The 26,676-nt window shown below is 39.6% G+C and overlaps 1 protein-coding gene across 2 annotated transcripts in view; it reads right to left on the bottom strand.

Annotated features, from left to right (window-relative positions):
* HEATR1 (HEAT repeat containing 1) overlaps positions 1-26,676 on the bottom strand; it is a 49,596-nt gene that overhangs the window by 2,554 nt on the left and 20,366 nt on the right. The window contains exons 20-43 of one of the 2 annotated variants that reach the window (XM_042908048.1): positions 26,451-26,643; positions 21,454-21,623; positions 20,902-21,060; positions 18,716-18,958; positions 18,308-18,439; positions 17,227-17,330; positions 16,914-17,057; positions 16,169-16,287; positions 15,950-16,071; positions 14,113-14,241; positions 12,454-12,684; positions 11,575-11,701; positions 9,651-9,811; positions 6,196-6,242; positions 5,956-6,079; positions 5,211-5,351; positions 4,430-4,716; positions 3,565-3,715; positions 2,567-2,725; positions 2,274-2,408; positions 2,026-2,130; positions 1,768-1,936; positions 1,109-1,263; positions 17-175 (exon numbers count right to left, since the gene is read on the bottom strand). In XM_042908048.1, coding sequence (XP_042763982.1) covers positions 17-175; positions 1,109-1,263; positions 1,768-1,936; positions 2,026-2,130; positions 2,274-2,408; positions 2,567-2,725; positions 3,565-3,715; positions 4,430-4,716; positions 5,211-5,351; positions 5,956-6,079; positions 6,196-6,242; positions 9,651-9,811; positions 11,575-11,701; positions 12,454-12,684; positions 14,113-14,241; positions 15,950-16,071; positions 16,169-16,287; positions 16,914-17,057; positions 17,227-17,330; positions 18,308-18,439; positions 18,716-18,958; positions 20,902-21,060; positions 21,454-21,623; positions 26,451-26,643 — 3,666 coding nt within the window. Of the gene's footprint in view, positions 1-16; positions 176-1,108; positions 1,264-1,767; positions 1,937-2,025; positions 2,131-2,273; positions 2,409-2,566; positions 2,726-3,564; positions 3,716-4,429; positions 4,717-5,210; positions 5,352-5,955; positions 6,080-6,195; positions 6,243-9,650; positions 9,812-11,574; positions 11,702-12,453; positions 12,685-14,112; positions 14,242-15,949; positions 16,072-16,168; positions 16,288-16,913; positions 17,058-17,226; positions 17,331-18,307; positions 18,440-18,715; positions 18,959-20,901; positions 21,061-21,453; positions 21,624-26,450; positions 26,644-26,676 lie in introns of those variants that run through there. The other variant, XM_042908049.1, reaches the window with a different exon arrangement.

Genomic DNA, 26,676 nt, shown 5'->3' with positions numbered 1-26,676 from the left:
CGACCACAGCGCCCACCTTGGGTGAGGAGTCTCTCGTCTTTAGCAGAATCTGGTAGTTCAGTGGTTTCCAAAGAGAGTCGTCTGCCACGGCCACGGAAAACTGCGCTATGCACGGGATGAGGTGCTTTGTCACTCGCTCCTGGAACCGTTCTTCTCCTCCCAGCCTGTTTTCTAGCTATGAGGGAGACAGGGACTCTGAGCAACAAGTTTTCTGTCTGAAAAATTCCCAATGTATAAATAAACTTGTTTACTCTTTCATATCAGCAGGCTCGATGACCAGGTGTGTAATTCTAACACTCTCTAGAGCAAATTTACCACCTTTTGGAGCTGAGGCAGACTGTCATGGCCCTTAGCGTCACCCCTCCCTCCAGGAGAACAGCTGAGAGGCGTTCTTCCAGATGGCGGCCCAGTCCTAAAACATTCTCAATAAATCCAATTTTAGAAAATTAAAAATCTAACCATGAGTCCTTATATCCTGCCTTCCATTTGAAACCTTCAAAAGTAAAACCTGGTGTATGCCACTATGAGGATAAGTTCTGTACATTAAAAGTAAAAAAATTTTGAAATAAAAATTTCATTAAAAAAAAAGCCTGGAGAAGAAAGCCCAGCAAGCTCTAATTTTAGTAGATATAAACCTAGTAAAACTTTAACAGTGAATCAAAAAGAATGAAATCTTGCCATTTGCAATAACGTGGATAGAACTAGAGAGTATCATGCTAAGCGGAAGAAGTCAGAGAAAGATAAGTATCATATGATTTCACCTCCATGTGTAATTTAAGAAACACAACAGATGAACACGGGAAGAGAAGGAAGAACAAGATAAAAACAGGGATGCAAACCATAAGAGACTTTTAAATACAGAGAACAAACTGAAGGTTGCTGGAGGGAAAGAGGGTTAGGGATGGGCTACATGGGTGATGGGCACTGAGGAGGGCACTTGTTGGGATGAGCACTGGGTGTTGTATATAAGTGATGAATCGCTAAATTCTACTGAAACCTTATTACACTATATGTTAACGAACTTGGATTTAAATAAAATTAACAAAAAATTTAACAGTGATGGCAATTTCCTCATCGTTTGTCAAAAAGATGGGTTCCATGTGGTTACCTGGTCCACCAGGGGCATCATCAAGGCTTCTGCTCTCTCTTTACTGAGAAAATGCTGAGTATCAAAAAGGAAGATTTTATATAAACAGTTCAAAATAAACTGCAATAGCAAGCAGCACTTTTCAGGGTCATTGTCAGAGTCAAAAAACGCTTCATCTGTAGATGGGAAGAGTAAAAGTGAAAAAACAGTTGATTTTCACAATTTAACCTCCAATGTTTAAATTCAAATCACTATTAACACTACAGTCAGAAGAATATTTCTAAAACAATACAGAAAATCAAGATGAAGACATAAAATGGGCAGCTCTCGGGTAAGTGGCTCCTTCTGTAGGAGTCAAGATTCTCAGTTTAGATCACTTAGTTTGGCAAGTTAAATTACCACTTATCAAGTGGGTAGCTTATTAGCAGTAAAGAAAACACCAATCTTAAATCTTAACATTTTAAAGTTACTTCCAATAACTTAGAGTAGCACATACCATTTACCTTACTTTTACTTCTAAGTGAGTCAATTGTTATTAACATGTTTTCATTCTGCTCAAGACTTCAATGCCTACTGACTGATTATGAAGTAAAACCTTCACCCTCCTTATGCTTACTGTACCTACTGTGCCTTGTGTAAGGTACACAGAGCAAAGGTATCGACTGGAGTCAGCTACCAACCTGTTTTGGAGATGTTCACCTGGTTCAAGGTGTCAGCAAAAGGCTTCACCAAGTGGCCAGCGAACAGAGTAAAAAGCCCTTTAAGTTTTTCAGCAATGTTATCTGCCAAGTTGTAAAATGTCAAAAGTCTGTCCTTCGGGGCATCCTCTGTTTTAGCCCAATCAAACAGCTAAAAAGATAAAGTAATATCAGTTTATTCTACATATCTTGTAACATTTATGTATGGGTACAAAGGAGACGTGGAAGGAGCAAGCTTACTTTAAAGAACAAGGGCCTGAACGTGACTTCAGAAAGTTTCACCACCATGGCTACTAGACAGTCAATGATACAATTTTCGGTCTTTCCAATTTCCTCCAGATCATCCTGAAAAACAGAAGATTAGCCAGATTACTAACATGTAGCTCTAAATAACTTTGGCAAGTAAAACAGATTACACAGCTAGATTTTTCTCTGGCTCTTAAACAAGTAGATAACTTTAGGATCTGGGGAAGTGGAAATAAGCTTACTTCAGAGTGCTGTGCTCGGAAGTCCAGGGCTTCCAGAAAAAACACGGTTAGTGGAGCCTGATGGGAGGTGAGCTCTTCCTTCTTCATGACCCCAATGTGCTCTTGCAAGATGCTCATAAATGGACGCATGTGCTTCTACCAGTAACACAGTAAAGACACATGCCAATTTTAAATATTCCGACTTCATTAGTGCATTTATCAATTAAATAACCATCCTCTTCTTTAAGTGAAAACTTAGAAATTTCAGTACCACATCTCCCCTCTCCAAAGTCTAAAACCCAGTATGATCTAACCTTCCAGTTCTTCTCAATTTGTTTGTATGTTTTGTTGATCGCTGGCAGTAAGACTCGGGGTGACAGTGTGGTGGCCAGTGTCTTTTTAAGGGACGTGATGCGGACAGTAGCTTGTGAGGCAGAACCCATTCCACCAGTGATTTTCTCCAAATGAACCACCTATAGGAATACAGAAACCATGACCAAAGCCAGTATGAGAACTCACTGACAATGTCTGCACACTTACAGAAGTCAACCCAGAGGCTAGCGGCTGGGGAAAGCTCGGAGCACTATCGCTTGACAGAATTCCTTTCAAAGCAGTCTTGAACATCTGTAGATACAAATGAACAGATGCCTCTTCCCCAAGTGGAGTCAGGGATGCAGGTAAATGGTGGAAGGCAGAAGAACACAGAGCACTCAGACTGATGGGTTTTTTGTTTTTAAAGAGGACAGGAATCCAGAGACCATGAGAAGAGTCAAGTGTGTTTGTTCTTGCTAAAAAATCTATCTACAAACCTCCTCAGATGTAGGGGTCCCTTTCTATAAAAAGTCTACCTTCAAGCCCTGGCTACAAGAGTGTGTGAATCAGCTAAATTATTTTCATCATGGCAGTTGAAGCTCCTAACCTCATAATGGCAAATGACCAGTACAACAGAACAGAGTGAGGATCGTTCTGGGGCACTGTCAGTTAGAAATGCCCCTTGCCCACTGCCCATGTGCCAAGTAACCACTGAACAGCAATAGAGGGATTCTGATTTTGAAAGACACCTTAGGATGAAAAAACCCTTTACATTAGAAGCAAATAGGACACACAAGTTTCTACAAGTAATAAAAGGCAGCTCCAGCCCAACACGAACGATCTCATGGAGGGGAGAGAAAGGCAATAAAACACATTCTGCAAAACCAAAAAAGAGATGAGCCTTATAAGAAGAAAGCGATGACCATTTCAACGTCATGACCAAGCAGGAGGGATGATGGGAGAGAAAACGGGCATAGCATGTTGAGGTACTGTGGCTCACCTGGGACAGGACACCTTCTAGGTAAGGGCTGATGAAATGTGGGAGGGTCTCCACAACCTTCTGCAGGGCCGCCAAAGCACTAAGCAGATAGACCTCACCGGAAACCAGCTCACTGGTGTTTTTCATTGTTGTCAGCAATGATGGCATCAGGCTAGATATAAAAAAGCAAGAGTTTTAGAGTAACTTTAAGAACAGAGAATGGAGAAGTCACTATGCAAAACTCCTAATAACTGTGCCCGCTACATCATGCTATGTCACAGCCGACAAAACGTGTCTACACATTTTATGAGACTCAGAGCAAGAAACCTCCCAGTAGCAATAGTCAGTCATTTTAAAAAACAACAGGGACTTTCAATTTAATGCTTGCTACGTGTTAGGCGCTGTGCAAAAAGCCTTACGTGCACCCCCCACCGGAATCCCATGAAGTCGGTCTGGTCTCAGTTTTAGAGATGGCAAAGCTCTAACAGACCAAGTAACCTGCCCAGGGCTGCACAGCTAGAAAATACCAAAGCCAAGGGGGAAAGTCAGGAGCATTCAACTCTGAACCTGGGCTGCACGAGGCAGCTTTTGCCCAAACAGATGGAACACCCATCGCGGGGCTTCACCCCTTGCTTCCTAGTTACAGCTGGCCAAGGGGGAGTGAAAAGTGGAAGGCAACAAACATCATAAAGGAAATTAGAAAGTTTTTAATTAGTGGTTTTTAGTTTGAAGAAAAAATTAAATCTTTAACAAATCTAATCTTATGTAACCTCTACTGAGAGGCAAAAAAAAAAAAACAAACCCCAAAAATTGCTAAGGTATTATCTTTCAATTTGTACCAGAAACCCCACATGATGGCTCCTGTTCCAGGTCCTAATCAGCATACCTGGGAAGCTGAGGGATGGCCAGCGCCTCCAGGGTGGAGGTCACCTCTGCCACGCACAGCAGGGCACTTCCCAAGACATTCTTCTCTTCTTTTGTTTCTGGTGCAATCAGTTTCACAGCAGCGCTCAGCACGGGGACAAAAGGCTCTGGATTTTCTGCACCAAAATTCTTACATAAAAGCTTTAGAGTATATAAAGCTGTCTGTCTGTTTATTGCTTGTTCTTCCGTCTTTTTTTTATGCTGCACAATGGCCAAAAGGACTGGAACCAGTTTTAGGAAACGATAAACCTGAAGAGGTCAGCCAAAAATTTTAAATCATTAGAGCTGCAGAAAAAACATACTAGTCCGTCTTTTCCATTTTTTACTGCTTACGACTGCCTGAGGCCCTGTGCCACACAATTATACACAAGCAACTGTTTCCCTATCTGCCTTCTTCACCACTGAGCCAGTGTATGTGCTTGTGACCCATTTGGGACGTATTTACGGAATGCATCCACTGGTGTGGAGTAAAAGAGGATTGGATCATGCTAAAGCTAAGACAACATAGGGTCCAAATTAGCAACAACTCTATTAGGCTGTGAGTCCATTCTAAGAACTCTTATCCCAATTCCTATTAGAATTAACATCACATTTTAGAAACACGTCTACTGGCATCATATTCAAATACTACTATACTTATTTAAATCGTAGCACTCAGGGAAGTGACAAACTCAAGGGAGTTAAAATACAGCTCTTTGATAAACCAGAGTGGTGAGTGGGTATGACGGACAGTCTTCACTTACAATGGTCTTTTTCCAGGATGTATGCTGCTGTAGCTTGTTGTTCAAAAGATCCAGTGCTTTCCGGCGGACAGATGGCAGCGGGTTACCCAGCAGCCCTCTGATCACAGCTATGAAGGTTTCCGTGGGCAGCAAGGCATTGACCTAGACAGTAGTTTTACATTGAACAAAAAAAATTTTAAAAAGGGAAGATCCATTCAGATTAAGACTGATTTCTATTTGCTGCATACCTTCTAGGTTCCAGGCAGTTTATGCCCTTTTAACTTCTTACACTAACCTTTCAGGTAGACATTACTAACCACATTTAAAAGGGAAACAAAAGAAGCAAACAAACAAGAAACGCCGATGCTAAGACTAAGTGAACTGCTCAAAGTCTTATAGCTAGATTTTGAACAGTGATCCTAATGTCAAGGCCAGTGATATTTCTAATATCCCACATACTCTACCTAAAGAGCTATTTTTCTTCTATTCCACTACATAAAGTAGAATATTATACAGTATTAGATGACTCAATCTTAAAGTATCTTTTTAGTGAAGCACATGCTCTCATAATTTGTAGGTAAATAATCATTTTCAGATGAATTTATCTCCAGCCATCAAGAGACTCTTTTCCGAGAAAAATGTGAGCTGCATTATGGTAAGAAAAACTATCACTAAGTTTATTCCTAAAGTAAAACTTTCTGTCAAATAGTTTCACGATGACATAAAACCAGCAAAACACAGTGGATGGGGAGAAATGGAAGCCTACCTTATCTAACATGTCGTAAGCTTTACTAAGCAGTGCCCGCCAAAACTTCACAGTTAGCTTGTCTGCATTTTTCTCCATGGACTGTGCTACAGCATTAATATAGCCAAGAACTGTTTCTAGCAACCTAAAACAAAGGAGGCTTATATGAGAGTTTTGTCCACTATTCTTCCAGCATTTTGTTAAAAAGTTGGAAATTATTTCCAAATAAAAATTTTTTAAAAAATTTAAAAAGTAACATACCTCTGTTCAAGGCCTTTTAAAACCTGAGGACCACCACTTTCAACCACCTAATTTTTAAAGAAAACATCATCAGAGCAGTATGCAAGCTAGAAATAAAAAAAAATCATTTGAAGTATATACAGTGAAACTCATCCGTAAGACTATTCAATTCAAACCTCCCAGGGACCGTTTTCTGACCGTACAATTTAATCAGGTTGAGACCTTCCCCATCAAACTGTAGTAACTCTAGTCCCTTTCGTTATTCTACTCACAGAGTGATTATACTCTATAGATACCTGTGATTTCTATAAGTACTAGAAAGATTCAGAAAAATACAGCCATCTACACTCGTTTACCCACTAATTTTATGAAATGCTTCCATTAGCTCCTAGCTAACTGCATGACATTATGAACGTTACAGATGCCAGCGTAATCCCTACCTCTCTCATCCCTTCCCTTGGTTAAGTGCCCCCAGCCCCACAAACTTGAACCTGCCGTTAAATGTCAGAGTCTACGCCACAGTCAGCAACATGCTTTTCTGGGAGTATCAGAGTTCTGAGATCTATCTACAGAGATGTATGTCGTTTTAGTGTTCATTTAACACTCCTTGCATACATCACGGTACACGCCAGGGCATATCTGCTCATCCATCTGTTTACTATGGATGTTTAGTTTACGTCCATTTTTCTGTCAGTGACGACATTAGAAAAGAACATTTTTATATGTTTCCTTGAACAAGCAGGCACTTTTCCGTAGAGCATATACCCCAGAAAGGGAACGGCTAGATCACAAGAGATGCGCATCTCCAACCTGACTGGAGACCACTGATTGCTCGCTTTCTGAAGCGGCTATCCGGAGACCTAACCCACAGTGGGGTACACAAATCACTGTGTCCCCGCAGCCTTGCCACTTCCTGCTATTAAGGGCTTTTAAACTTTTGCCAGTTTGATAGGACATCACAGTGGCATCGCATTTAATCTGCAATTCCCTTCCTTACTAGAGAGGTCACCTTGTTGTATGTTAACATTAGCCATTTGTTGTGAATTCATGTTCTTTGCCAGATGTTCTCATAGGAACTGATACTTTTTAATTTATGTCTGTGGCTTTCTTTTCATTTTGTTTATGGTGGCTTTTTGTTGAAATGCACTTTTACAGAAATTCCTCTGTGTTCCTCTGGTAACAATGTTCTCATTTCCTTCTAAGTGTTCCTTTCCACACTGAAAGAGTAATTTTTTAATCTACCTAAAATCACACTGAAGTAATTTTTTAACCTACCTAAGATTGTCTTTTGTATGTGGTATGAGGCCAGTCTTTCCCCACATGGAAAACAAATGAAGCCCATTCTAGTAACTGGACCGTTCTCTTTTCCTAACTCCTCTGTAATGCCCCTTCCACATGAAAGCATTTCTTCCATGTGCACAGGGTATGTGTCTAGACAGACCGGACGCGGTCACACTGACCCCCCTGACTGATCTGGCACCACCACTGTCCTTGGCAAGCTCACTTGAGACAGAGCAGGGTCTACACTAATCCCTATCAAGCAAGCTACCTCAACGAATCATTTGTTCTAGGAGTTTGCTGATTGTTTTCGGATTCTTACACATCGTTCTTTTGCTGAATAGAAACAATGACAGGATATCCTTGTTCCAGACTTTATAAAATCTGTCTCATTATGAAAGGTGATGTAAAGCAGTTTCTGGTATCTTCATTAGGCCAGAACTTCATTAGGAAGTTCCCATCTATCTTGGTTGCTAAGAGGATTTTTCCTTAAATCATAAGTACTGAATTTATTACGTTATTTTTCTACAAATACTTCAATGATCACATGGTTTCCCGTTGACCTGCTCACACAGGAGACCACAACTCAGACTTTCTTATTAATGTTCAACCATTCTGATGTTCCTGATCCTTGTCTGTTTCTTTAGGTCTTCATTTTCTGTATTTCCTTGTTCTCTGTTTAAAGTTTAACACACAAACAGGAAGGCATACAAATCACACATATAGAGCTCATTATATTCAGGTAAGGAAAAGAGCCTATTAAAGCCTCTTCTAAGCATTCCAGAATCCTTCCTCTATTGGACCCTCATTATTGCTTATTCCCTCCTTCCCAAAGGTAAACACTGTCCTTACTTCTACAACCCTAGATTTGTTCTGCCTGTTTTTAAAGTTTATACAACTAGAATCATAGGGTATAATCTTTTGCGTCTGCCTGTCTTCTTTCAACATTACGAGATTCACTCATGTCCATTTTTGATGACAGACCCTTTATCCACTCCACTGTTGATACACACTTGGCTTGTTGCTAGTTCTGGGCTACCACAAATACTGCTTTTATGAACGTTCTTGTAGACGTCTTTTAGTGCCTATGCTCATACATTCTGCTGGGTATACAGGCATACCTTGAAGACACTGCAGGTTCGGTTCAAGACCAACACAATAAACAGAGTATCACAATAAAGCAAGTCAAATAAGTTTTTCGGTTTCCCAGTGCATACAAAAGTTACATTTAGTGGCACCTGGGTAGCTTAGTCAGTTAAGTGTAAGACTTCAACTCAGGTCATGATCTCACAGTTTGTGGATTCGAGCCCCGCGTTGGGCTCTGAGCTGACATTATGGAGCCTGCTTGGGATTCTCTCTCTCCCTCTCTCTCTCTGCCCCTCCCCGACTCGCGCTCTCTCTCTCTCAAAACAAACTTTAAAAAAAAGTTGTATTTACACTAACTATAGCCTATTACATGTGCAATAGCATTATATCAAAAAAAAAAAAAAAGTACCCATGTTATGTACCTTAAAAAATACCTTATTGCTAAAAATGTTAACCACCATCCGAGCTTTCAGCAAGTCATAATCAGTTACCACAGATCACCGTAACAGATATAATGAAAAAATCTGGTGACAGAGAGACATGAAATGATCAACTGCTACTGAAAAAATGGTGCTGGGAGACTTGCCTGATGCAGAGTTACTACAGGCCTGCGATTTGTAAAACGCACACTATCTGCGAAGCCCAGTAAAACGTGCAATATGCCTGTGTACCACTTGAGATGGAATTATTGAGTCGCAGGGTTGATACATGTACAGCCTCACCAGATCATGCCAAATGGTTCAGGTACGCTCTGTTTTTTTCCTATTATCTTTTTTTTTTTTTTAATGTTCTATTTCTTTTTGAGGCAGAGAGAGAGCATGAGCAGGGCAGGGGCAGAGAGAGAGACACACACAGAATCCGAAGCAGGCTCCAGGCTCTGAGCTGTCAGCACAGAGCCCGATGTGGGGCTAGAACCGTGAGATCACAACCCGAGCCGAAGTTGGACGCTTAACCAACTGAATCACCCAGGCACCCCGGATTTTTTTCTATTATCTTTAAAGGCATGCCTCATGTTTTCATATTTGCCAATCTATTTTTACTAGTTTAAAAGATAGTTCCTTTAGAAAAAGCAAAATCATCTTGTCATAAACACATTTAAAAGAACACATCACCTTTCTGATAAAATTATTAGAAGCCAGGAGCTGAGACATGAAGGACACGGACAAAAATTTAAAATGCCGCAGCTGCTTGCTCGTGTGAGTGTCTATATTAAAAATCTGTAGCACCTCTTCTTGTGATTCACTTTTAGTTGATGCTGCTTTGGAAACAGCTTCTGAAAAAGAGCAACAAGGACAAGTGACGTCACTCATCTTCAAGCAGAATCTTTACAGACACAGACATAATGAGCGTAGTAAAAGGGATACGATTTTGAGAGGAATTTGTGAATCTGTCACAGCCCGCTTTTCCTCTCCTGAATTAGTGAAAGATGCGTATTTACCAACAAAGTATCCAAGGGCCCAGAGAAGAGAGTAAGACAAAAAAAAACAAAAAACAGGACAACCGAGACAAGCAAATGAAAGACAAAGACATTTAAAAAGGAACCTTTAAATGTTGCCTCCATTCCCAATTCTGAAGCCTCAGAAGTATTTACAGGTTGGCTCACAACAGTCTGAAGGAGGGTCATCTCTAGCCTTCAACATTTAATTCTCAAAGTTTAAAGATGTATGTTCTAAAACTCTGTAGAATCCTATATCCAAATTTATCTAATATAAAAGGGTTTGAGGGTGCAGTGATTGGGGAGTCCACAGTGGGCCACTTACAAACCACTCACTGTCCTAGAGAGTGACTCAAACTGAAGGTTTCTCCCGTAAGCAGTCACCACACATGGCTCTCCAGGCTCCTGGTCTGTCCCTGCCAAACCTAAGCAGACTGTGGGACCACAAGCCCGGCCAAACAGCTGGCCACACAGAAAACAGTCTCCATGGGGTCCTTAGTATCTTCTTTCCAATGCTCCTTGCTGCTCTGTTTCAAAGGGCAGAGAACTAAGAACACATCAAACCCTTTCTTAAACCAGTCTAATTGGTGCTGCAATTAGTGGAATTTTTTTCAAGACTCACATATATGGTAAAAATTTAATATTTAGTTACCAAAGTTGTGGCACCTGTTTTTTTTTTTTTCTTGTCAACGTCTTCACAAATATTCTAATGAGAAGTTAAGACACAGCTAATACGTTGCTGCTAACCTGCTGTCATTTTACTACAATTCATCCTGGATATACCTGTAATACTCCACAGCCAAAACATCCACACAAAAGGACAGAGGTATAAAAGCCAATGTGCTGATTCGAAGGGGCACATGTACCCCAATGTTCATAGCAGCACTATCAACAGTAGCCAAAGTATGGAAAGAGCCCAAATGTCCAACTGACAAACGGATAAGGAAAATGTATATATACACATAATGGAATGCTACTGGGTGATCAAAAGAATGAAATCTTGCCATTTACAACAACATGGATGGAACTAGAGTGTATCAGGCTAAGAGAAGGAAGTCAAGCAGAGAAAAGACAGATGTCATATGATTTCACTCACATGTGGAATTTAAGAAACAAAACAGGTGAACAAAAGGGATGAGAAGGGAAAATAAGATAAAAAGAGAGAGGGAGACCAACCATGAGAGACTCTTAAAGAGAGAACAAACTGAGGGTTGCTGGAGGGGAGGTGGGTAGGGGGCACGTGTTAAATCGGTGATGGGCACTAAGGAGGGCACTTGTTGGGATAAGCACTGGGTGTTATATATGCGATGAATCACTGGGTTCTACTCCTGAAACCAATACTACACTGTATGTTAACTAACTTGAATTTAAATAAATAAATTTAAACAAAAAAGTCAATGCCAATGTGTGAGGAGAGGCAAGGAGAAATCCTACTTACCATTTTCTGTAAGGATTTGAGAAAGCACACCATCACATAAAAATTATTAAGTTACTCATAAAATCCCTTCTAAGATGTACCATGTGCTCTGAGGATGACCGGTCTGGTCTTCTGCACCTCTGGAGCTTTCAGATTCAACAATGAACACCTGGTTATGACTGACCTTCTTTTTCCTCTGGCAGCTTCATTAAGTACTGAAGAATATTCATCAAGCTTTGTATCTGATGTTGGACACTAAATTCACAACAGACTGAAATCCAAAATTCAGTGTCTGCCTCTAAAATAGCATCCTGTATAGAGAAAAGAAATTATTGAATTTATCCCTGTTCGATATCGAATTTATGTAATTATCCCTATCAAATTTATGTAACTAAGTACAAACGATGGAAGTAGTTGAAAAGTATTTCTTGGCATGCAAAGGCATTACATACTGTTCCTTATAGTCACGTGTATCACCAGATGAATGAATTACTGAGCTTCTTACCTAAAAATGCCAATTTATGAGAAGAATGTTGGCATTATTCCAGGATAATCTGCATTATGATTTTTAGCAGAACTGAACATACCCTTTTACTCAGAATGTGTCTACCTCTATTCCCAGATCCTGTGTCTAGAAAGTCATTTAAAAGCAGTCCTCGGCCTCTAAGTTCTGCCCTCATCCATCCAAACAGGGCTCTTCAAAACCACCACCATGTTGTAACCATTTTGATGACGTAGACATTCCTCCCTTTCCAAGAAACGCCTTAAAAACCACTTTCAAGAGACACAGTTTAACCACTTTTCAGCTGTGCTGTTAGGCTGAAAACAGAACCACCCAGCATCGTACTAGACCAGTTCTTAGGTCGAATCACCTACAGCAGATATCAGTTGCTATGGAGGATATTCCGAGTGCCACAGGCTCGGAAAGCAGCTGTAAAGAACGTCAAAAACCTCTTTACAAACAGTTGCGAGCAAGGACTGTTAAATCGACATGAGCACCAGCAGCCCCATGCTTCATAAACACGAACATTTTCCTTCTAATCACCCCACTCTATACTCTGACCTTTTCTCCACAGGCAGCCAGCAGCACTGTTTTCGTGACATACTGTTCAAAAAGCAGGACGAGGAGGACCCAGAGGAATCTTTCTGCACCCAGCGTGTCGACAAGCTGAACGAGGATGGGCAGGCGCCTGTGCTCTGGGACGTGGGGCAGCGCATCCACAAATACGTTCACGATTTTCACCACGACCTCTTCCACGTTTCTTGTGACTTCCACCGAGTCTCCACCATCAGACTGCAGAACAGCAAGCAGGGACAGTGAGTAGGAGCAAACAACCCTCCACAAAAGAAGCTTTTAAGTGGACACGGAATGTCCACGGCCTTCAGATGCGCCAAAAAAAGTTATCAAAAGAATCTGAATAATCAAAGACCTATCAATAAATATTCAAAGAGTACAGACGGTGTCCCAGGCACTGTTGGCTCCCAGGAGAATACAAGGTGTAGGATGTGAGCCCAGCCCCGAAGATTCATCATCTGTATGAAACAAGACTCACACGTGGAAAGACAACACTAGCAGGCAATGAATGGCAGATGCCAAGTATGGGGCACTTACAACAGGTCTGCTCTCAGGCCAACCGGGAGGCTGCACAAATCAAGCAGGACTTGTGCTCTGCCCCAAGAAGAACGGGTACAGTCTACATAAGCAGAGTACAGAAAGGCCAACAACTCCCTGCTGCTTTCAGAATAAAGTTCAAACCATTTAACTCTGGTACTGATCCTTCAAACGCGGCTGTTGAATTAAAGAATGAATAACAACCTCTTGCATGAATGAACCAATGAACCAATGCCCTCCACTTCTCCCTGTCTCAACGCTGCACTCCACGAACTGAGTGACGTCACTTTCTTCACACACACGGTGCATGCTCCCAGACTTCGCCTTTTTACCGAGCAAATCCTGCCCTTCATTTATGCCAGTTCAAATTCTATTCCTTCTGAAACTGTGGTCTTCGGGGCCGACATGTGCCATCCTCTATTCTGAACCCTTCACCACTCATCTATTCTACCGGCATACATGCTACTGTGCATACAGCTATTTTTTTTTTAGATCTGTGTCCCCTACTTGTTGGGACCTGTTGGACAGACAATATCAACCAAATACCAAGATTAAAAGGAGACGGTGCTGTCATCGTTGGAATGGTCAACAATGTGAGAAAGGCATTAACAACAAGTAGGGGTAAACAGAAAACTCAAGCAGATGACCAAGCTCTTTCACCTTCAAGGCTGCTTTTCAAATTGGCAGAGAGACCCAATCATCTCTTTGAGTACCTGGCTCTTAGAGAACATTTGGAAAATGTTTGTTGAAATTGCGTATTCACAAATTTGCCACTGGAGCTCTAAAATGTCCTATCTTCACTGACATGAGTAAGGGTATTATCCAACTGCAATGTCCTGAAATATACAGCAAATGTAAATTCACTCTGTCAGATTAATGCTAAGACATGTGTACAGTTATGCCCTCCCAGCAAAGCAGAACCAGCGATGCATGTTCATGCTTTTGGAAAGGACATTGTTACTAAGACTCATTCTTAGCTCCAACATTCTAAAATTTCAGAAGCACAAACACTTGAGCATTTCAGAAAGGCTTGTAATGTCACTTAAGTTTCATACTATATACAATTATAAAATTAAAAGAAATACAAACAATGGTATTAAAACAGCTCACCTGAATAAGTGCTGGGATAACCATTTTCACTGTCTTGTTAATAACTTGAAAACTGTAAGTATCATCTAGACGCATGACACTGGCTCCCATAAATGTGAAAATAGACATGATATTGTGTAGAACTTTATCCTGAAAGGAAACACACCTTTCAGCATTTTCTGTTTTAAGCATATCAAATATCAATGATTCATTATAACTCAGTAATAAAAGAAGAAATACCCCACTGAAAAACAGGCAAAGGATTTCCAAAGGCACTTCTCCAAAGATTAAACAAATGGTCACTGAGCACATGAAAAGATGCTCAACATTATCAGTTCAGGGAAATGCAAACTCCAAATCGTAAGATACTTCACACAGAGTAGGATGACAAAAAAAAAAAAAAGTAAGGGATGCTTGGGTGGCTCAGTCAGCTAAGCATCTGACTTCAGCTCAGGTCATGATCTCAGTTTGTGGGTTTGAGCCCCCTGTCGGGCTCTGTACTGACAGCTCAGAGCCTGCAGACTGCTTCGGAATCTGTGTCTCACTCCCTCTCTACCCCTCCCCTGCTCACACACACTCTTTCTCTCTCAAAAATAAACTTAAAAAAAAAAAAAAAAAAAAAGTACCAACTAGCAGTGAAGATATGGAGAAATTAGGATTCTCATATTCTGCTGGTGGTTACAAAATGATATTATAGATGCTATGGAAACAGTCTGGCAGTTTCTTAGAATATTAAAGTTAACTTATGACCCAGCAATTCCACTACTAGGTATACACCAGAAAGTAGAAACAACTTAAATATCCATCAACTGATAAACAAATAAGCAAAACATGGTATCTGCATACAGTGGAGTATTACTCAGCCATAAAAAGGAATACTGATTCAAGCTTCAACATGGGTAAACCTTGAAAGTATGATGCTTAAGTGTTTTCACTTTAATGTTTCAGACATTAAAAAGGGCACATATTACAGGATTCTTTTTATAGGTAATGTCCAGAAGAGGCGAACCTATAGAGAGAAAGTAGATTAATGGTTGCCAGGGCAGAAACTGTACTGACAGATGGAATGAGAAGTGACAGTTAATGAGCATGGCGTTTCTTTTGGCATGATGAAAATGTTCTGGAAGGAGATTATAGTGGTGGGTATACAACTTTGTGAACATAGTGAAACCAGTGAATAGTACAACTATTTAAATGGTTGAATTTAATGGTGTATGAAGTATATTTCAATAAAAACAAAGAAAAAATATCAATGATTTTTAATTGTTGCTGGATTATCAACTCCTCTGAGGGCTATTGACTCTCTTCAAAGAAAAAAAAATCCTAGACTCATAAAATTTAGCACATGATGTTAGTATAGAAAGACCGCTAAAGCTCATGGAGAACCCCAGTTAAGAACCCGTGACCTAAATCCCCGATAGGAAAAAACTTCAATCTCTTCAAAAGATGTATTTCTATAACGGACATGATTTCTCTAACTAAGGCAGTTTATAATCCAATTACTTTTCTCAAGTCACTGGTTGAAAGCTGTCTGAGGAGAACAGGACAGTTAACTTTTTTCAAATAACACTAACACAGTTACACTGTGCTAGGCTCTGTGCGAACCATAAACTACCTAGTCACATCTTCACGATAATCCTACGAGAAGGTTACTATTACTGCCACTTTACAAAAAGAGGACCCGAAGCTTAGCAAGATCAAACAGCTCACACTGTCTCAGCTATTAAGAGACAGGGCTGAGAGTCCCGCCAATGAGACCCAAAGTCCACTGATTTCAAACCAGTGAGCACTTAGGTTATTTCCACTGAAGAAAGAAAATACCTAAAATATCTGCTGAAGTCTCAAACTTAATACTTACAGGAAATATTCCAGCCACAGTACCCAAAAGTAAAAGGGCATGGTGATGGGTCTGAGGCATCTCTGAAACACGGATGCACTGGACAATCAATTCCACATTGAACTTCTCCTCATCTAGAACATCTACAGTGATGAAAAAGAAAAAACTCTCTAAGTGGTAGGTACGTTCACACGCAGAGCAGTGAGTTCTTCCACCCTTTCCTTCCAACAAAGTACATACCCTTTGGTATTTTGCCACCTTCTGGAGAGAGCTTCTGGCAGATGTTAAGCAAACAACTAAGTATTAATTGTTTGGTGTATTCCATATTTCCCTGCTCTGGTGGCAAAGGTTCTAAACTCCTTCAGGACCCCCCAGAAAAAAAACATAATGGGAAATCAAAGAGTTACACAATTTCAGTGATACATTAAAGACTATTGTCCACAACACATACTTCATTAGGAATAACTAAAATACTAACATCAAACATAGACTGTAAACAAGATGTAAGATTCTAATGCTAATTTTTTTCTCATGCAGGTAGGTGCTTAATGTCAAACCCTCTCTGTTGTACTTTCCATGAACTTACTTGAAACCTCAGAGGACAACCTTGCAAATTACTCTGCTTTTCAGACAGTAAAAGAGAATATCCACACTACAGTAGCATATACCAGAGCTATCAATCTAGTAATTTACACCTAAAAACATAGCAAGTTTCACACTGTGTCTTTCAATACAAGATGCCCAAGAGATGTGGTGTTGAAAGTTAAAAAGTAGGCTATAGTAGGAGTGGTCACTTACTACACAATTTGGGGAACTGGCAAAGGGTACCTAAAACCTTTCTTTTCATCTTTCAACTACAGTACTTGCTTTATTTTACAGACTAGTTAAACAAGAAAAGACTGTTGAAAACAGACTGTTAAAGAAGACATGCAAGAATTAGAATCCTATTCTCTCACAGATCAAAGGCAAAGGCAAGTGTCATTACCTTGCTAGCAGGTTAAAAAGAGTCGGTATCAGTATCTGAGGACTTTTGAGTTTCTTTTTGTGCTGCAGTAATTCTAGGATGAGGGTTACTCTTTGCCAGTAAGAACCTCCAACTTCCTGAACGGATTCTAGATCTTGTGATTTTCTGTGAAACAGGTAAGAAAATATTAGAAAAGCAAACATTATGAATGCTAAGTAAAAATTATCATACCCACATACGCCAAACTGACAGGTATCAAAAAAATCGTAATGGTTTCATAACATTAAGGCCTGGGGAACAAAGGGCACTTTCTCACTGAACACATAGCTCTTACTTCTGCTGCATTTTTTGCCTTCTTGTTTGCTGAATTGTGCCCAAGGACTTCGTTTTATCTGGTGGCTCCAGTTCTATTCTGACTTGTTCAGCATTAACAGAAATCTGAAATATGAAGGAAGAATGGTCAATGATACACTTGCACGGGATAACATCAGAGAAATAAACGCTGACTTACTCTGGATTTCAGCTCAGGTCATGATCTTACAGTTCATGAGAATGCACCCTGCATTAGGCTTTGAGCTGACAGTATGGAGCCTGCTTGGGATTCTCTCCCCTCCTCTCGCTGCCCTCCCCCACTCACACTCTTTCTCTCAAAATAAACATAAAAAAAAAAAAGATACAGTGAAAACATCCATGTCACTTTTACATTTTCCTATGACTCTACAGCTCAAATCAATCCCCAAAGGCAAACACCTTATGTACTTCCCACATACCAACACCTGCATAAATATTAAAACACACACACACACACACACACACACACAAACAGGACTGTATTATACACACTACTCTGTATCTTAATTTGTTTCATTTAATGCATCTTAGAAATCTAAGAAAATATGTCAAAATTCTGAGAACTGCTAAAACTGGATAGAACTTGCCCATATTATTACCTGTTTTTGTGAACTTGTTTTCTAAGTTATTTTTTTAACAGCAAAACAAACACAGAATAACCAGGTGGTTATTCTGATGTACAGCTATGTTTTAATATACACATAAATCAACAAGCAGATTCTCAGTCTCATTATATGTATGTCATTACACACCTATTTAAATTAAGTATAGCCTATACCCAGTTGAACATCCCTGCATAAACCAGGTAGATCCCATTTAATATGAGTAAGATCCAACCTAACATACATACCCTACCTGCTTAACACTGTAAGTATTTCACACAATAAAAATCATGATGAAAACTTATATTTTGATTTTGCACTTTTCTATGAGCTTCTTGTCCAGGATTCTTGTTGACACTAACATCTGACTTCCTAAATGCACTGGAAATCAGGGACAGTTAAACATGGTGTCCCTGAGAGAACAAACGTTAATAAACAAGTTACAGAAAGTTTGCAACTTACCCCTTTAAAAACACTGTTAACGGTCTGAGCACAATGTGAATTTTTACAGTTCACCAATAAATCAAACAACATGTGCAAAAGCTTCTGCTGAACTTTTTCATCTGCTATAGCTGCAAAAAATGGCTTTGTAATCTAGAGGGTATAGAAAAAAGGCAAGTGAGCTCAACGAAGAAACATGAATTCCAAAAATGACCTTAAAGCCACTCTCTCTTACAACGTAAAATCATTACTCATTTTGTCAGTTAAAATGCAGTTCTTTTCGACACACATGTACATCACTCAATTTTGCAAAAACAGATCAAATATATTATATTCCTTTTAAGACATTTCCACTTAAGCCTCTCCAAGTAAAACAGTACAAAATTTAAAAGCTTGAACATATTTTAGTTTCTGAAAAAAATCACTGACCTTTTCAAGGGCTGTAATCTGAATGGTTGGCATTCCTGCGCCAAGTTCCCTTGTTGTATGCACGGCTTTTATAAATATATCTAGGCTCTTTGGGTCCTTATGTAAAAGGGATGCTGAATATTCATTATATTTTCCCAGAGTGAGTTGCAAAATAATGGCCTCATCTTTCAGGACAGCTGTCGGGTCCTTTTGGATCTTTTCTAACAGTTGTTCAGCCATAGGCAACAGCTGAGAAAGCACCATCTAAAGTTTGGGCAATTCAATAGTAAACAGTTACTGATATATAATTTTGCTTGCTTTACAAAGACATCCAAAGAGATGATGTTCCAAGACTGGGAGCACAGCCTGGAGAAAAAAGCCCCAATAAAGATGATCTCTTAGACATGAGAAATGGCATTTAATCCAATTAAGCACTGAAGTCTCCCCTGAAGTTCATTCTGTAATGGCCAAAGCTCTAGGGGCGCCTGGGTGGCTCACTTGGTTAAGCATCCAGCTCCTCAAGCCATGATCACAGTTCAGAAGTTTGAGCCCTGCCTCTCTGCCCCTCCCCAACTCATGCTCTGTCTGTCTCTCTCTCTTTCAAAACTAAACATTACAGGGGCGGGCACCTGGGTGGCTCAGTTGGTTAAGCATCTGACTTCTGGTCATGATCTCAGAGGTTTGTGGGTTCGAGTCCCATATTGGGCTCTCTGCTGTCAGTAAGGAGCCTGCTTTGGATCCCTTCTCTCTCTGCCCTTCCCCCGCTTGTGCGGTCTCTCTCAAAATAAGTAAATTTAAATAAATAAATAAATAATACATTACAAAAACAGGCTCTAAACCCTTCAGAGATGAATCATTTGTGAGTGTCCCAAGACTTTCTGAAAACAAGAAATACAAACTAAAGTCTCAGGCCACAAAAAGAAGTTTTAGCTTTCTCTAAAACATTGCATGTTTCCCCCAGAGCTTCCAAATTGATATAATATTAATTCATGTTATATATGTGAAGCCTTTAAAAACTAAACCAAAATGCTAGCAAATTATGGCTTGTGGGCCAAATCCAGAGGACCATGTATTTTTGTAAATTTTATTTACTGAAACATAGCTATGCTCATTTGTTTACGTAAGTGACCATGGCTTTCGCAATACAATGGCAGAGCTAATAAGTACCTGCAAGAAAGACTGTGTAGCCTTACAGTGCCTAAAATATTTCTATTTGGTTCTTTATAGAACAATATTGTCAATTCCTAGTTTATTTATTTTAATATTTTAAAAATATTTATTTATTTTGAGAGAGAGACAGAGATAGAAAGCAAGCAGGGGAAGGGCAGGGACACAGGGAGACAGAGAATCACAAGCAGGCAATTCAGGGCACAGCTTGATGCGGGGCTCGAACTCACGAACTGGTGAGATCATGACCTGAGCTGAAACCAGCAGCCAGGCACTTAACCGACTGAGCTACCCAGGTGCCCCATCAATTCCTAGTTTAAACTACACCAGGGATGACAAAGAGCTGATAAATGCCTTCTGTTTGCTCCCACCAGGAAAATCTGATCATGTGGTTTCCACACCACTTTATCCCATTTCAGTTCTCCAAGTTGTCGTCAGTCCCAGACTGGCGAAGCATCTAGGCATTTTTGGAACCCTAGGATGAAGAGGTGCTCCTGTGCTGACCAGCATGCTCCTTCACAGAAGCAGGTGCTTCACAACCTCTTTCACTGGGATCACAGGCTTCCTTAACAACATCATGAAAGCTATGGACCTTCCCCCCAGAAAAATGGTCAACCACATACATTTAAAAAATGAACAAACGATTCTGGAACGTTCACAGGCTTATGTCCAAAACTATTACCTTGTGGAAGATTTTCACCTGAAGAAAAGACACAAATCAACAATTTTTTCAGCAGTGCCTCTTCAGTGTTTCCCCCCATATGTTTTTTTAAATCCACTTAAAATCAAGTAACTGATTAGGTAGGGATAACACACAATTTTAAAAAGGAAAAAACCCCCACAATATTTGCTTTTTGCATCCTGTGTCTTTTTCTACACTATAATGCTTCCCCCTCCCAAACGAGTAAGAGAATTTTCACCTCTGAGTGTGCGGCACGCATCTGTTTAACTCTTGGACACATCTTCCTAGATACGATGAGCAGCTCCAACAGTGCTTAGTAAGAACACACGAAACTACAAGCCGCCTGAACTGCACATACCTCACCGCTGACTTCCTGAAGTACTTTCATCAAATCCTTTGCAATATAAGATGGGGAACTATATACACAACTAAGTAGGTTTTTCAAAGTTTCTGATAATTTCTGATGAGATTTTAGTTTCTTTTCTCTCCGCAGTTCTTCAAATAAAGCAGCCAAATCCTAGGGCACCAAAAAGAAAATTGGATGAAAAAGAGCTAAGGAACTACAAAGGCTAAAGGTGTTAATTATGGAAGATTCTTTCAAATGATGTGATGCTACTTATCATTTTTCATTTCCCCTGGAAAGGGTACCAATACCTCTCAGTTAGCTTATGATTAAAAGCCAAATACTGGCCTTTTAGCCAAAGAAAGCAGAGCAGAAATGAATGAAACATTATACTCCTATCTTTTAAAAATGGGAGGAGAAAGATGTACGGATATCGCCATCAGTTTCTAAATTCAGTGACTTAAGTCGATCAAAATCCCTATAAAGCAAAATGTCAAAGGAGGAGGAAACTGTTCGTGTGTCCATACAGGAGTGCACACATTCAACCTTCTCTGCGGAGGAATTTACCTGAGTAACATAGGTGGCATCTGAGGTGATCTCCTCTGTTTTAGGAACCAAATGATCTATTACCAGATGGAAATGAGACACCACTCCACTGAGGGCCTGGAGACAAAGAATGGAGGCCCTTCGTACTTCTTTTATGGGGCTTCCCAGATTAATGAGTAGAGATGTCACCACTAAAACCAAAGGGAAAACAATTTTAGTAGCAATTTAAAAAACTGAAACAGTACAAAACTGAAATAGCACCTAAGGGATATGTTGAAGTTTTCCTCCCCACTGAAATTCTCTCTCAAGACCATTCACTGTTTAATTATGTTTACCGTTCTAGAAAAATGTTAGATATATGCGAGCTCACCCTTTTGAAAACACACAAATGAGAGCAGAGCACAGGGGTGTACATATGCACACAACCCTGCTTCAAGAACTATCACATTTCAAATTTATTTGGAACTGTTTGCCACCCAAGGGTGTGTGTGGGTGTTTATGTATGTATATCATTCTTCTAAAATCATTCTTTTAAAACTGTACTGTTCTCCATTGCATTTTCTGTATCATTTAAACCATTATCTTACTGGTAAGTTCAGCTGCTTCCAGTCTTTCAGCATTAAAACTGCTACAACGAGCATCTCCATACATACATACGTCTTGGTAAGTGTGCAGAGGAAACTTCTCATTGTGCACCATACTTTGCAAATACTTTGTCCTTAATTGTATTTTATAATTTTTTTTAACTTGATTTCTTTTGAGAGAACGCGCACACAAACAGGAGGGGCAGAGAGACAGGGAGACAGAGAATCCCAAGCACCGCAGAGCCTGATGTGGGGCCTGATCCCACAAACCATGAGATCATGACCTGAGCCAAAATCGAGAGTCAGATACCTGACTGACTGAGCCACCCACGCACCCCTGTAATTTTTTATAACGTAGAAGTTTCAGTCCCACTTTTCTTCTAATTTTGTATGATGCTTAGAGAGGCCGTCCCTGCTCTGAGCTGTTCAAGTGTGTGAATCTATATTAAATATTTAGAGAGGCCACACGTACTCCATGTTTTCTTCTAACACTAGAGCTATGTTGTTCTTTTTTAATGTGAAATCTTTAATTCATGTGAAATTTTGTCTAAGGAAATAAGGATGGAGTCAAACTTTTATTTACATGTTTTCAAACAGCTAGCCTCAGATGTCCTATTTAATAACGCACCTAAGAATCCCACAGCCTCATCACTCATCCATTCCATCAGTGTCTCAAACAGCTATTTCTGCCAACTACTACTTCTAACGCCGTGTCCAGTATAGTGATGGATTCAACAGGAATGCTTTTGTTTTCCCAACTCTGCTATGAAGATGCTAGCTTTTGATTTGAGTATTTTTCTCATTACTCCTATTTTGCTGCCACAAAATTAGAATTACTGATTTTTATCGAATGCCTTTTAAATTCTTGGAAAATGATAATCCTTTAACACTGATATGGCCAATTAAGAGTTCTTTATTTTGAACCAATTTTATATTGTTGGAATGAACTTTATTTGGGCAGATACTTGCTTTTTAAGAATATGCTGGACTCAATTTACAAATATTTTATTTAGAAATTTTGCATTATTATTCAAAGCAACTTGGCCTGTTGTCTTGTTTCTGTCTCTTAAGTGTTGTCAATTTTCAATGTTATACTCATTTTATTTTTTTTTTAAATTTTTTTTCAACATTTTTTATTTATTTTTGGGACAGAGAGAGACAGAGCATGAACGGGGGAGGAGCAGAAAGAGAGGGAGACACAGAATCGGAAACAGGCTCCAGGCTCCGAGCCATCAGCCCAGAGCCTGACGCGGGGCTCGAACTCACGGACCGCGAGATCGTGACCTGGCTGAAGTCGGACGCTTAACCGACTGCGCCACCCAGGCGCCCCAATGTTATACTCATTTTAGACAAAGAATCTGGAAGCTCTCCTTTGTTTTATGCCCTGCTCAGTCCAACAGCACTGAAAAACCTGCTTTCAAGATCTGGCAGAATGCATCTGTAAGATCAACTGGATTGAAGTCTTTTGAAACTACGTCTCCGGGATAAAAAGACTCCTAAATTCCTCTCACGGTAAGTGTTATTTAAGCTTTATTCCATGCTATCTACTGGGGCAAACTGTGGTGACTTTCATTTTGCTACTAATGATCCATTCCATATATTCCATTTCTGGAATGCTACGAAAGAGCTCAACAAACTGTCAAACTTTTCTGAGAAGGTCATGTAAAGGCTGGCAATCTTTCCTAGTCTCTGTAAGGTTAATTTATAAAATAAAGTCAGCAACAGCTGGAAATTTCAATTCACACAAAGGGCAGCTTCAGGCCAAGTCACTATTTGCTAAAATCCCCTGTATAGTGGTACAGAGCTTCCAGAAAAATCCAAATGCAAAAACAAATCAAAGTACTAAGTACTACAGTTACCACCTTCAAGTTAAATACTAGAACTCACGGTAAACAAAAGCTACCTTATTAAAACTATCAGCTTTTAGGAATTTTCTTCCGTTTAAAAGTCTATGTGACTCTGTTTTCCCAAGTCATTTTATTTAGATTTAAAATAGGATATTTTACATAAAGATTGAAAAAAATACTGAGCTTTGGTTTTAAACTTATGAATACATTTACTATATTGGTCAAGTATTAAAAAACCAAAGGCAGTCTACATCTTACAAATGATGTTAAATGTTCATTCATTTAACAAAACTCGCTATATGCAAGACTGAGCTGGAACGCATATCTCCACAGAAAGTAATAAATGTTGGTTAGATTCCTAAGCCACTGACAAAAATTCATAAATACTGTACCGTAATATTTTAATATTGCAGTATCTTTTTCTTTTGAACAGTGTCACATTTTTAATAAACAGATTAAAACAAATACCAGCACCTCCCAGAGTCCTTACAGAGCAGGTGCAGACAGAAGCTCCCTGTGCACTGGAGTGGGTGCCCGGAGGCTGGGGGCACTGAGTGACCTTCCACACTGGCCCTCCAGGACTCCAGTGCATAGGCCTTGAGCTTCTAAGGGGAATTAGGTGCACCTGTCCTGGTTTCAGTGGACTACTGGGACATTTCTAAGCAGCATAAATGCAAAAGTTCTTTAGGAAGAATGGAGGTAACAGATGACAAGGCAGAGGGGCAGACAGGGAGTCGATCTTGCAGCAATTCTGGGGAAAAGTGAAGTCTTTTGGTCCTGCTATTTATAGACGAAGAGACATCTATCCCTCAGGAACCTCTGCCTTTGATATCAAAAGATAATAGACATTTTATACTTAATTAGAAAATCAAAGTAGCTATGACCTCTAAATAAAATATACACACCTTTAACAGAAAATAACCATTTAAATAAATCAGGCTATTTCCATGCAATGGAATAATCTGCAGACATTTGCATGTAAATAAATTTCTGTGTTTACTAAGTAATAATATAGAACAATACCTATAACATATCAATTAAAGGATTAAAGTTTTTAAAAATGTGCAGTAAATCTTTCTCGTCCAAAGGAAAAAAACAAAACAAAACAAAACCTGAAAAAGCCTTCTTAAATTAAGTCCACATAAAATCAGGGACTGCAATTTTATAAGTAGTAATGAAATAATTCATGGGATTTTATTCTACAAGTAAAAACTTAAATTTAAATACATACTTCACCTTGTATTTAATGAAACCTTGATTATAATGATTAATTATGTGCTCTTTCACAAAGCTAATGAAAGAGAAACACTGAGAAACTGTTCTGGGAAAAGCATATATCGTTCATTTTGCTTTCACAGAACATTTATAAAGAGTGATTTTAGAATAAAAAAAAAAGAAAAAATCAAGAACATAATCAAATTTCCCAAGAGCCACTCTTGTTCCTTTGACATTAAAATCCTTCTGGTTTGAAGAATCAATCATATCCATCATCCTCATCAATTTCCTCATCTTTAATCACTACAGGGTCTAATTCTGTCAGATTCTCTCATTTGTCAATAGCTTGTAAATAACTATTTTTCAGTATCATGTTCATCAACTTCAGGAAATTCTGCATCTTTTGCAAAATTTGCAAATTTCACTTTATCAAAAAATATAAATTTAATATAAGTGTTTTATTAGTGAGTGTCCAACCTGAAAATGACTTATACCTGATAGAAGAGACAAATCCAAGAAGGCTGTCAGAGTGGAGACCTTTTTATAAGTAGCTGAATATTGGAACTATACTAAATGATCTGGCTTCCCCAGATAACCCTGTAACTGCTGAAACTCAGAAAATGAGCAGGATATTAACAACCTATGACTAATCATCTGCCATTTTTATTATGTTTTGGTGATTAGAAGTAGTTTATACATACACACATATAGTTCACATATATGTATATAAATTATACACGTGTAGGGGCGCCTGGGTGGCTCAGTCGGTTAAGCGACCGATTCGGCTCAGGTCATGATCTCGCGGTCTGTGAGTTCGAGCCCCGCATCGGGCTCTGTGCTGACAGCTCAGAGCCTGGAGCCTGTTTTGGATTCTGTGTCTCCCTGTCTCTCTGACCCTCCCCCGCTCATGCTGTGTCTCTCTCGGTCTCAAAAATAAGTAAATGTTAAAAAAATTTTTTAAATAAAAAAATTATACACAAGTAGCAGTTCACACACATCTACATAAATTACATGTATACACAGCACGTGAGTGAGAGTGTGTGCACATGTGAGTGAGCACTCTTTTTTTTTTTTTTTTTTTAAATTTTTGAGAGACTGAGCGGGAGAGAAGCAGAGAAAGATGGAGACAGAGAATCTGAAGCAGGCTCCAGGCTCTGAGGTGTCAGCACAGAGCACAACCTGGGGCTCGAATTCATGGACCACAACATCATGACCTGAGCTGAAGTCGGTTGCTCAACCAACAGAGCCACCCAGGCGCCCCTATGAGCATTCTACTTAAAAAGAAATTCTCCAAAGTACAATCCACACAAACTACATGTAGAGAAAGCATTAAAATTGGTCATGACGGAACGTAAGAGGCTACTCACAATACCTGGAGAAGAGACAGATGCCAGCTGATGTTTATTCTGTGCTTTCTGAGAAGAGAGCATCGCACACCCTATATAAAGAGCTTGGGTCTGCAGCACTGTTTTCACGCTGCAGTTAAGTGGATTTGAAAGGCTAGACCCATACGTCCATAAAACAGAAAAGAACTTGAAGAACTGAAAAACATCTTGTAGATGCACCTAAATTGAACAAATCAACAACAGGGAAGTTTA

This window comes from Panthera leo, chromosome D2 (assembly GCF_018350215.1).
Source record: "Panthera leo isolate Ple1 chromosome D2, P.leo_Ple1_pat1.1, whole genome shotgun sequence".
In the NCBI taxonomy this organism is placed as follows: domain Eukaryota; kingdom Metazoa; phylum Chordata; class Mammalia; order Carnivora; family Felidae; genus Panthera; species Panthera leo.
The sequence above is the reverse complement of the archived record's forward strand: the minus strand, read 5'-3'. Positions and strand labels throughout refer to the sequence as shown.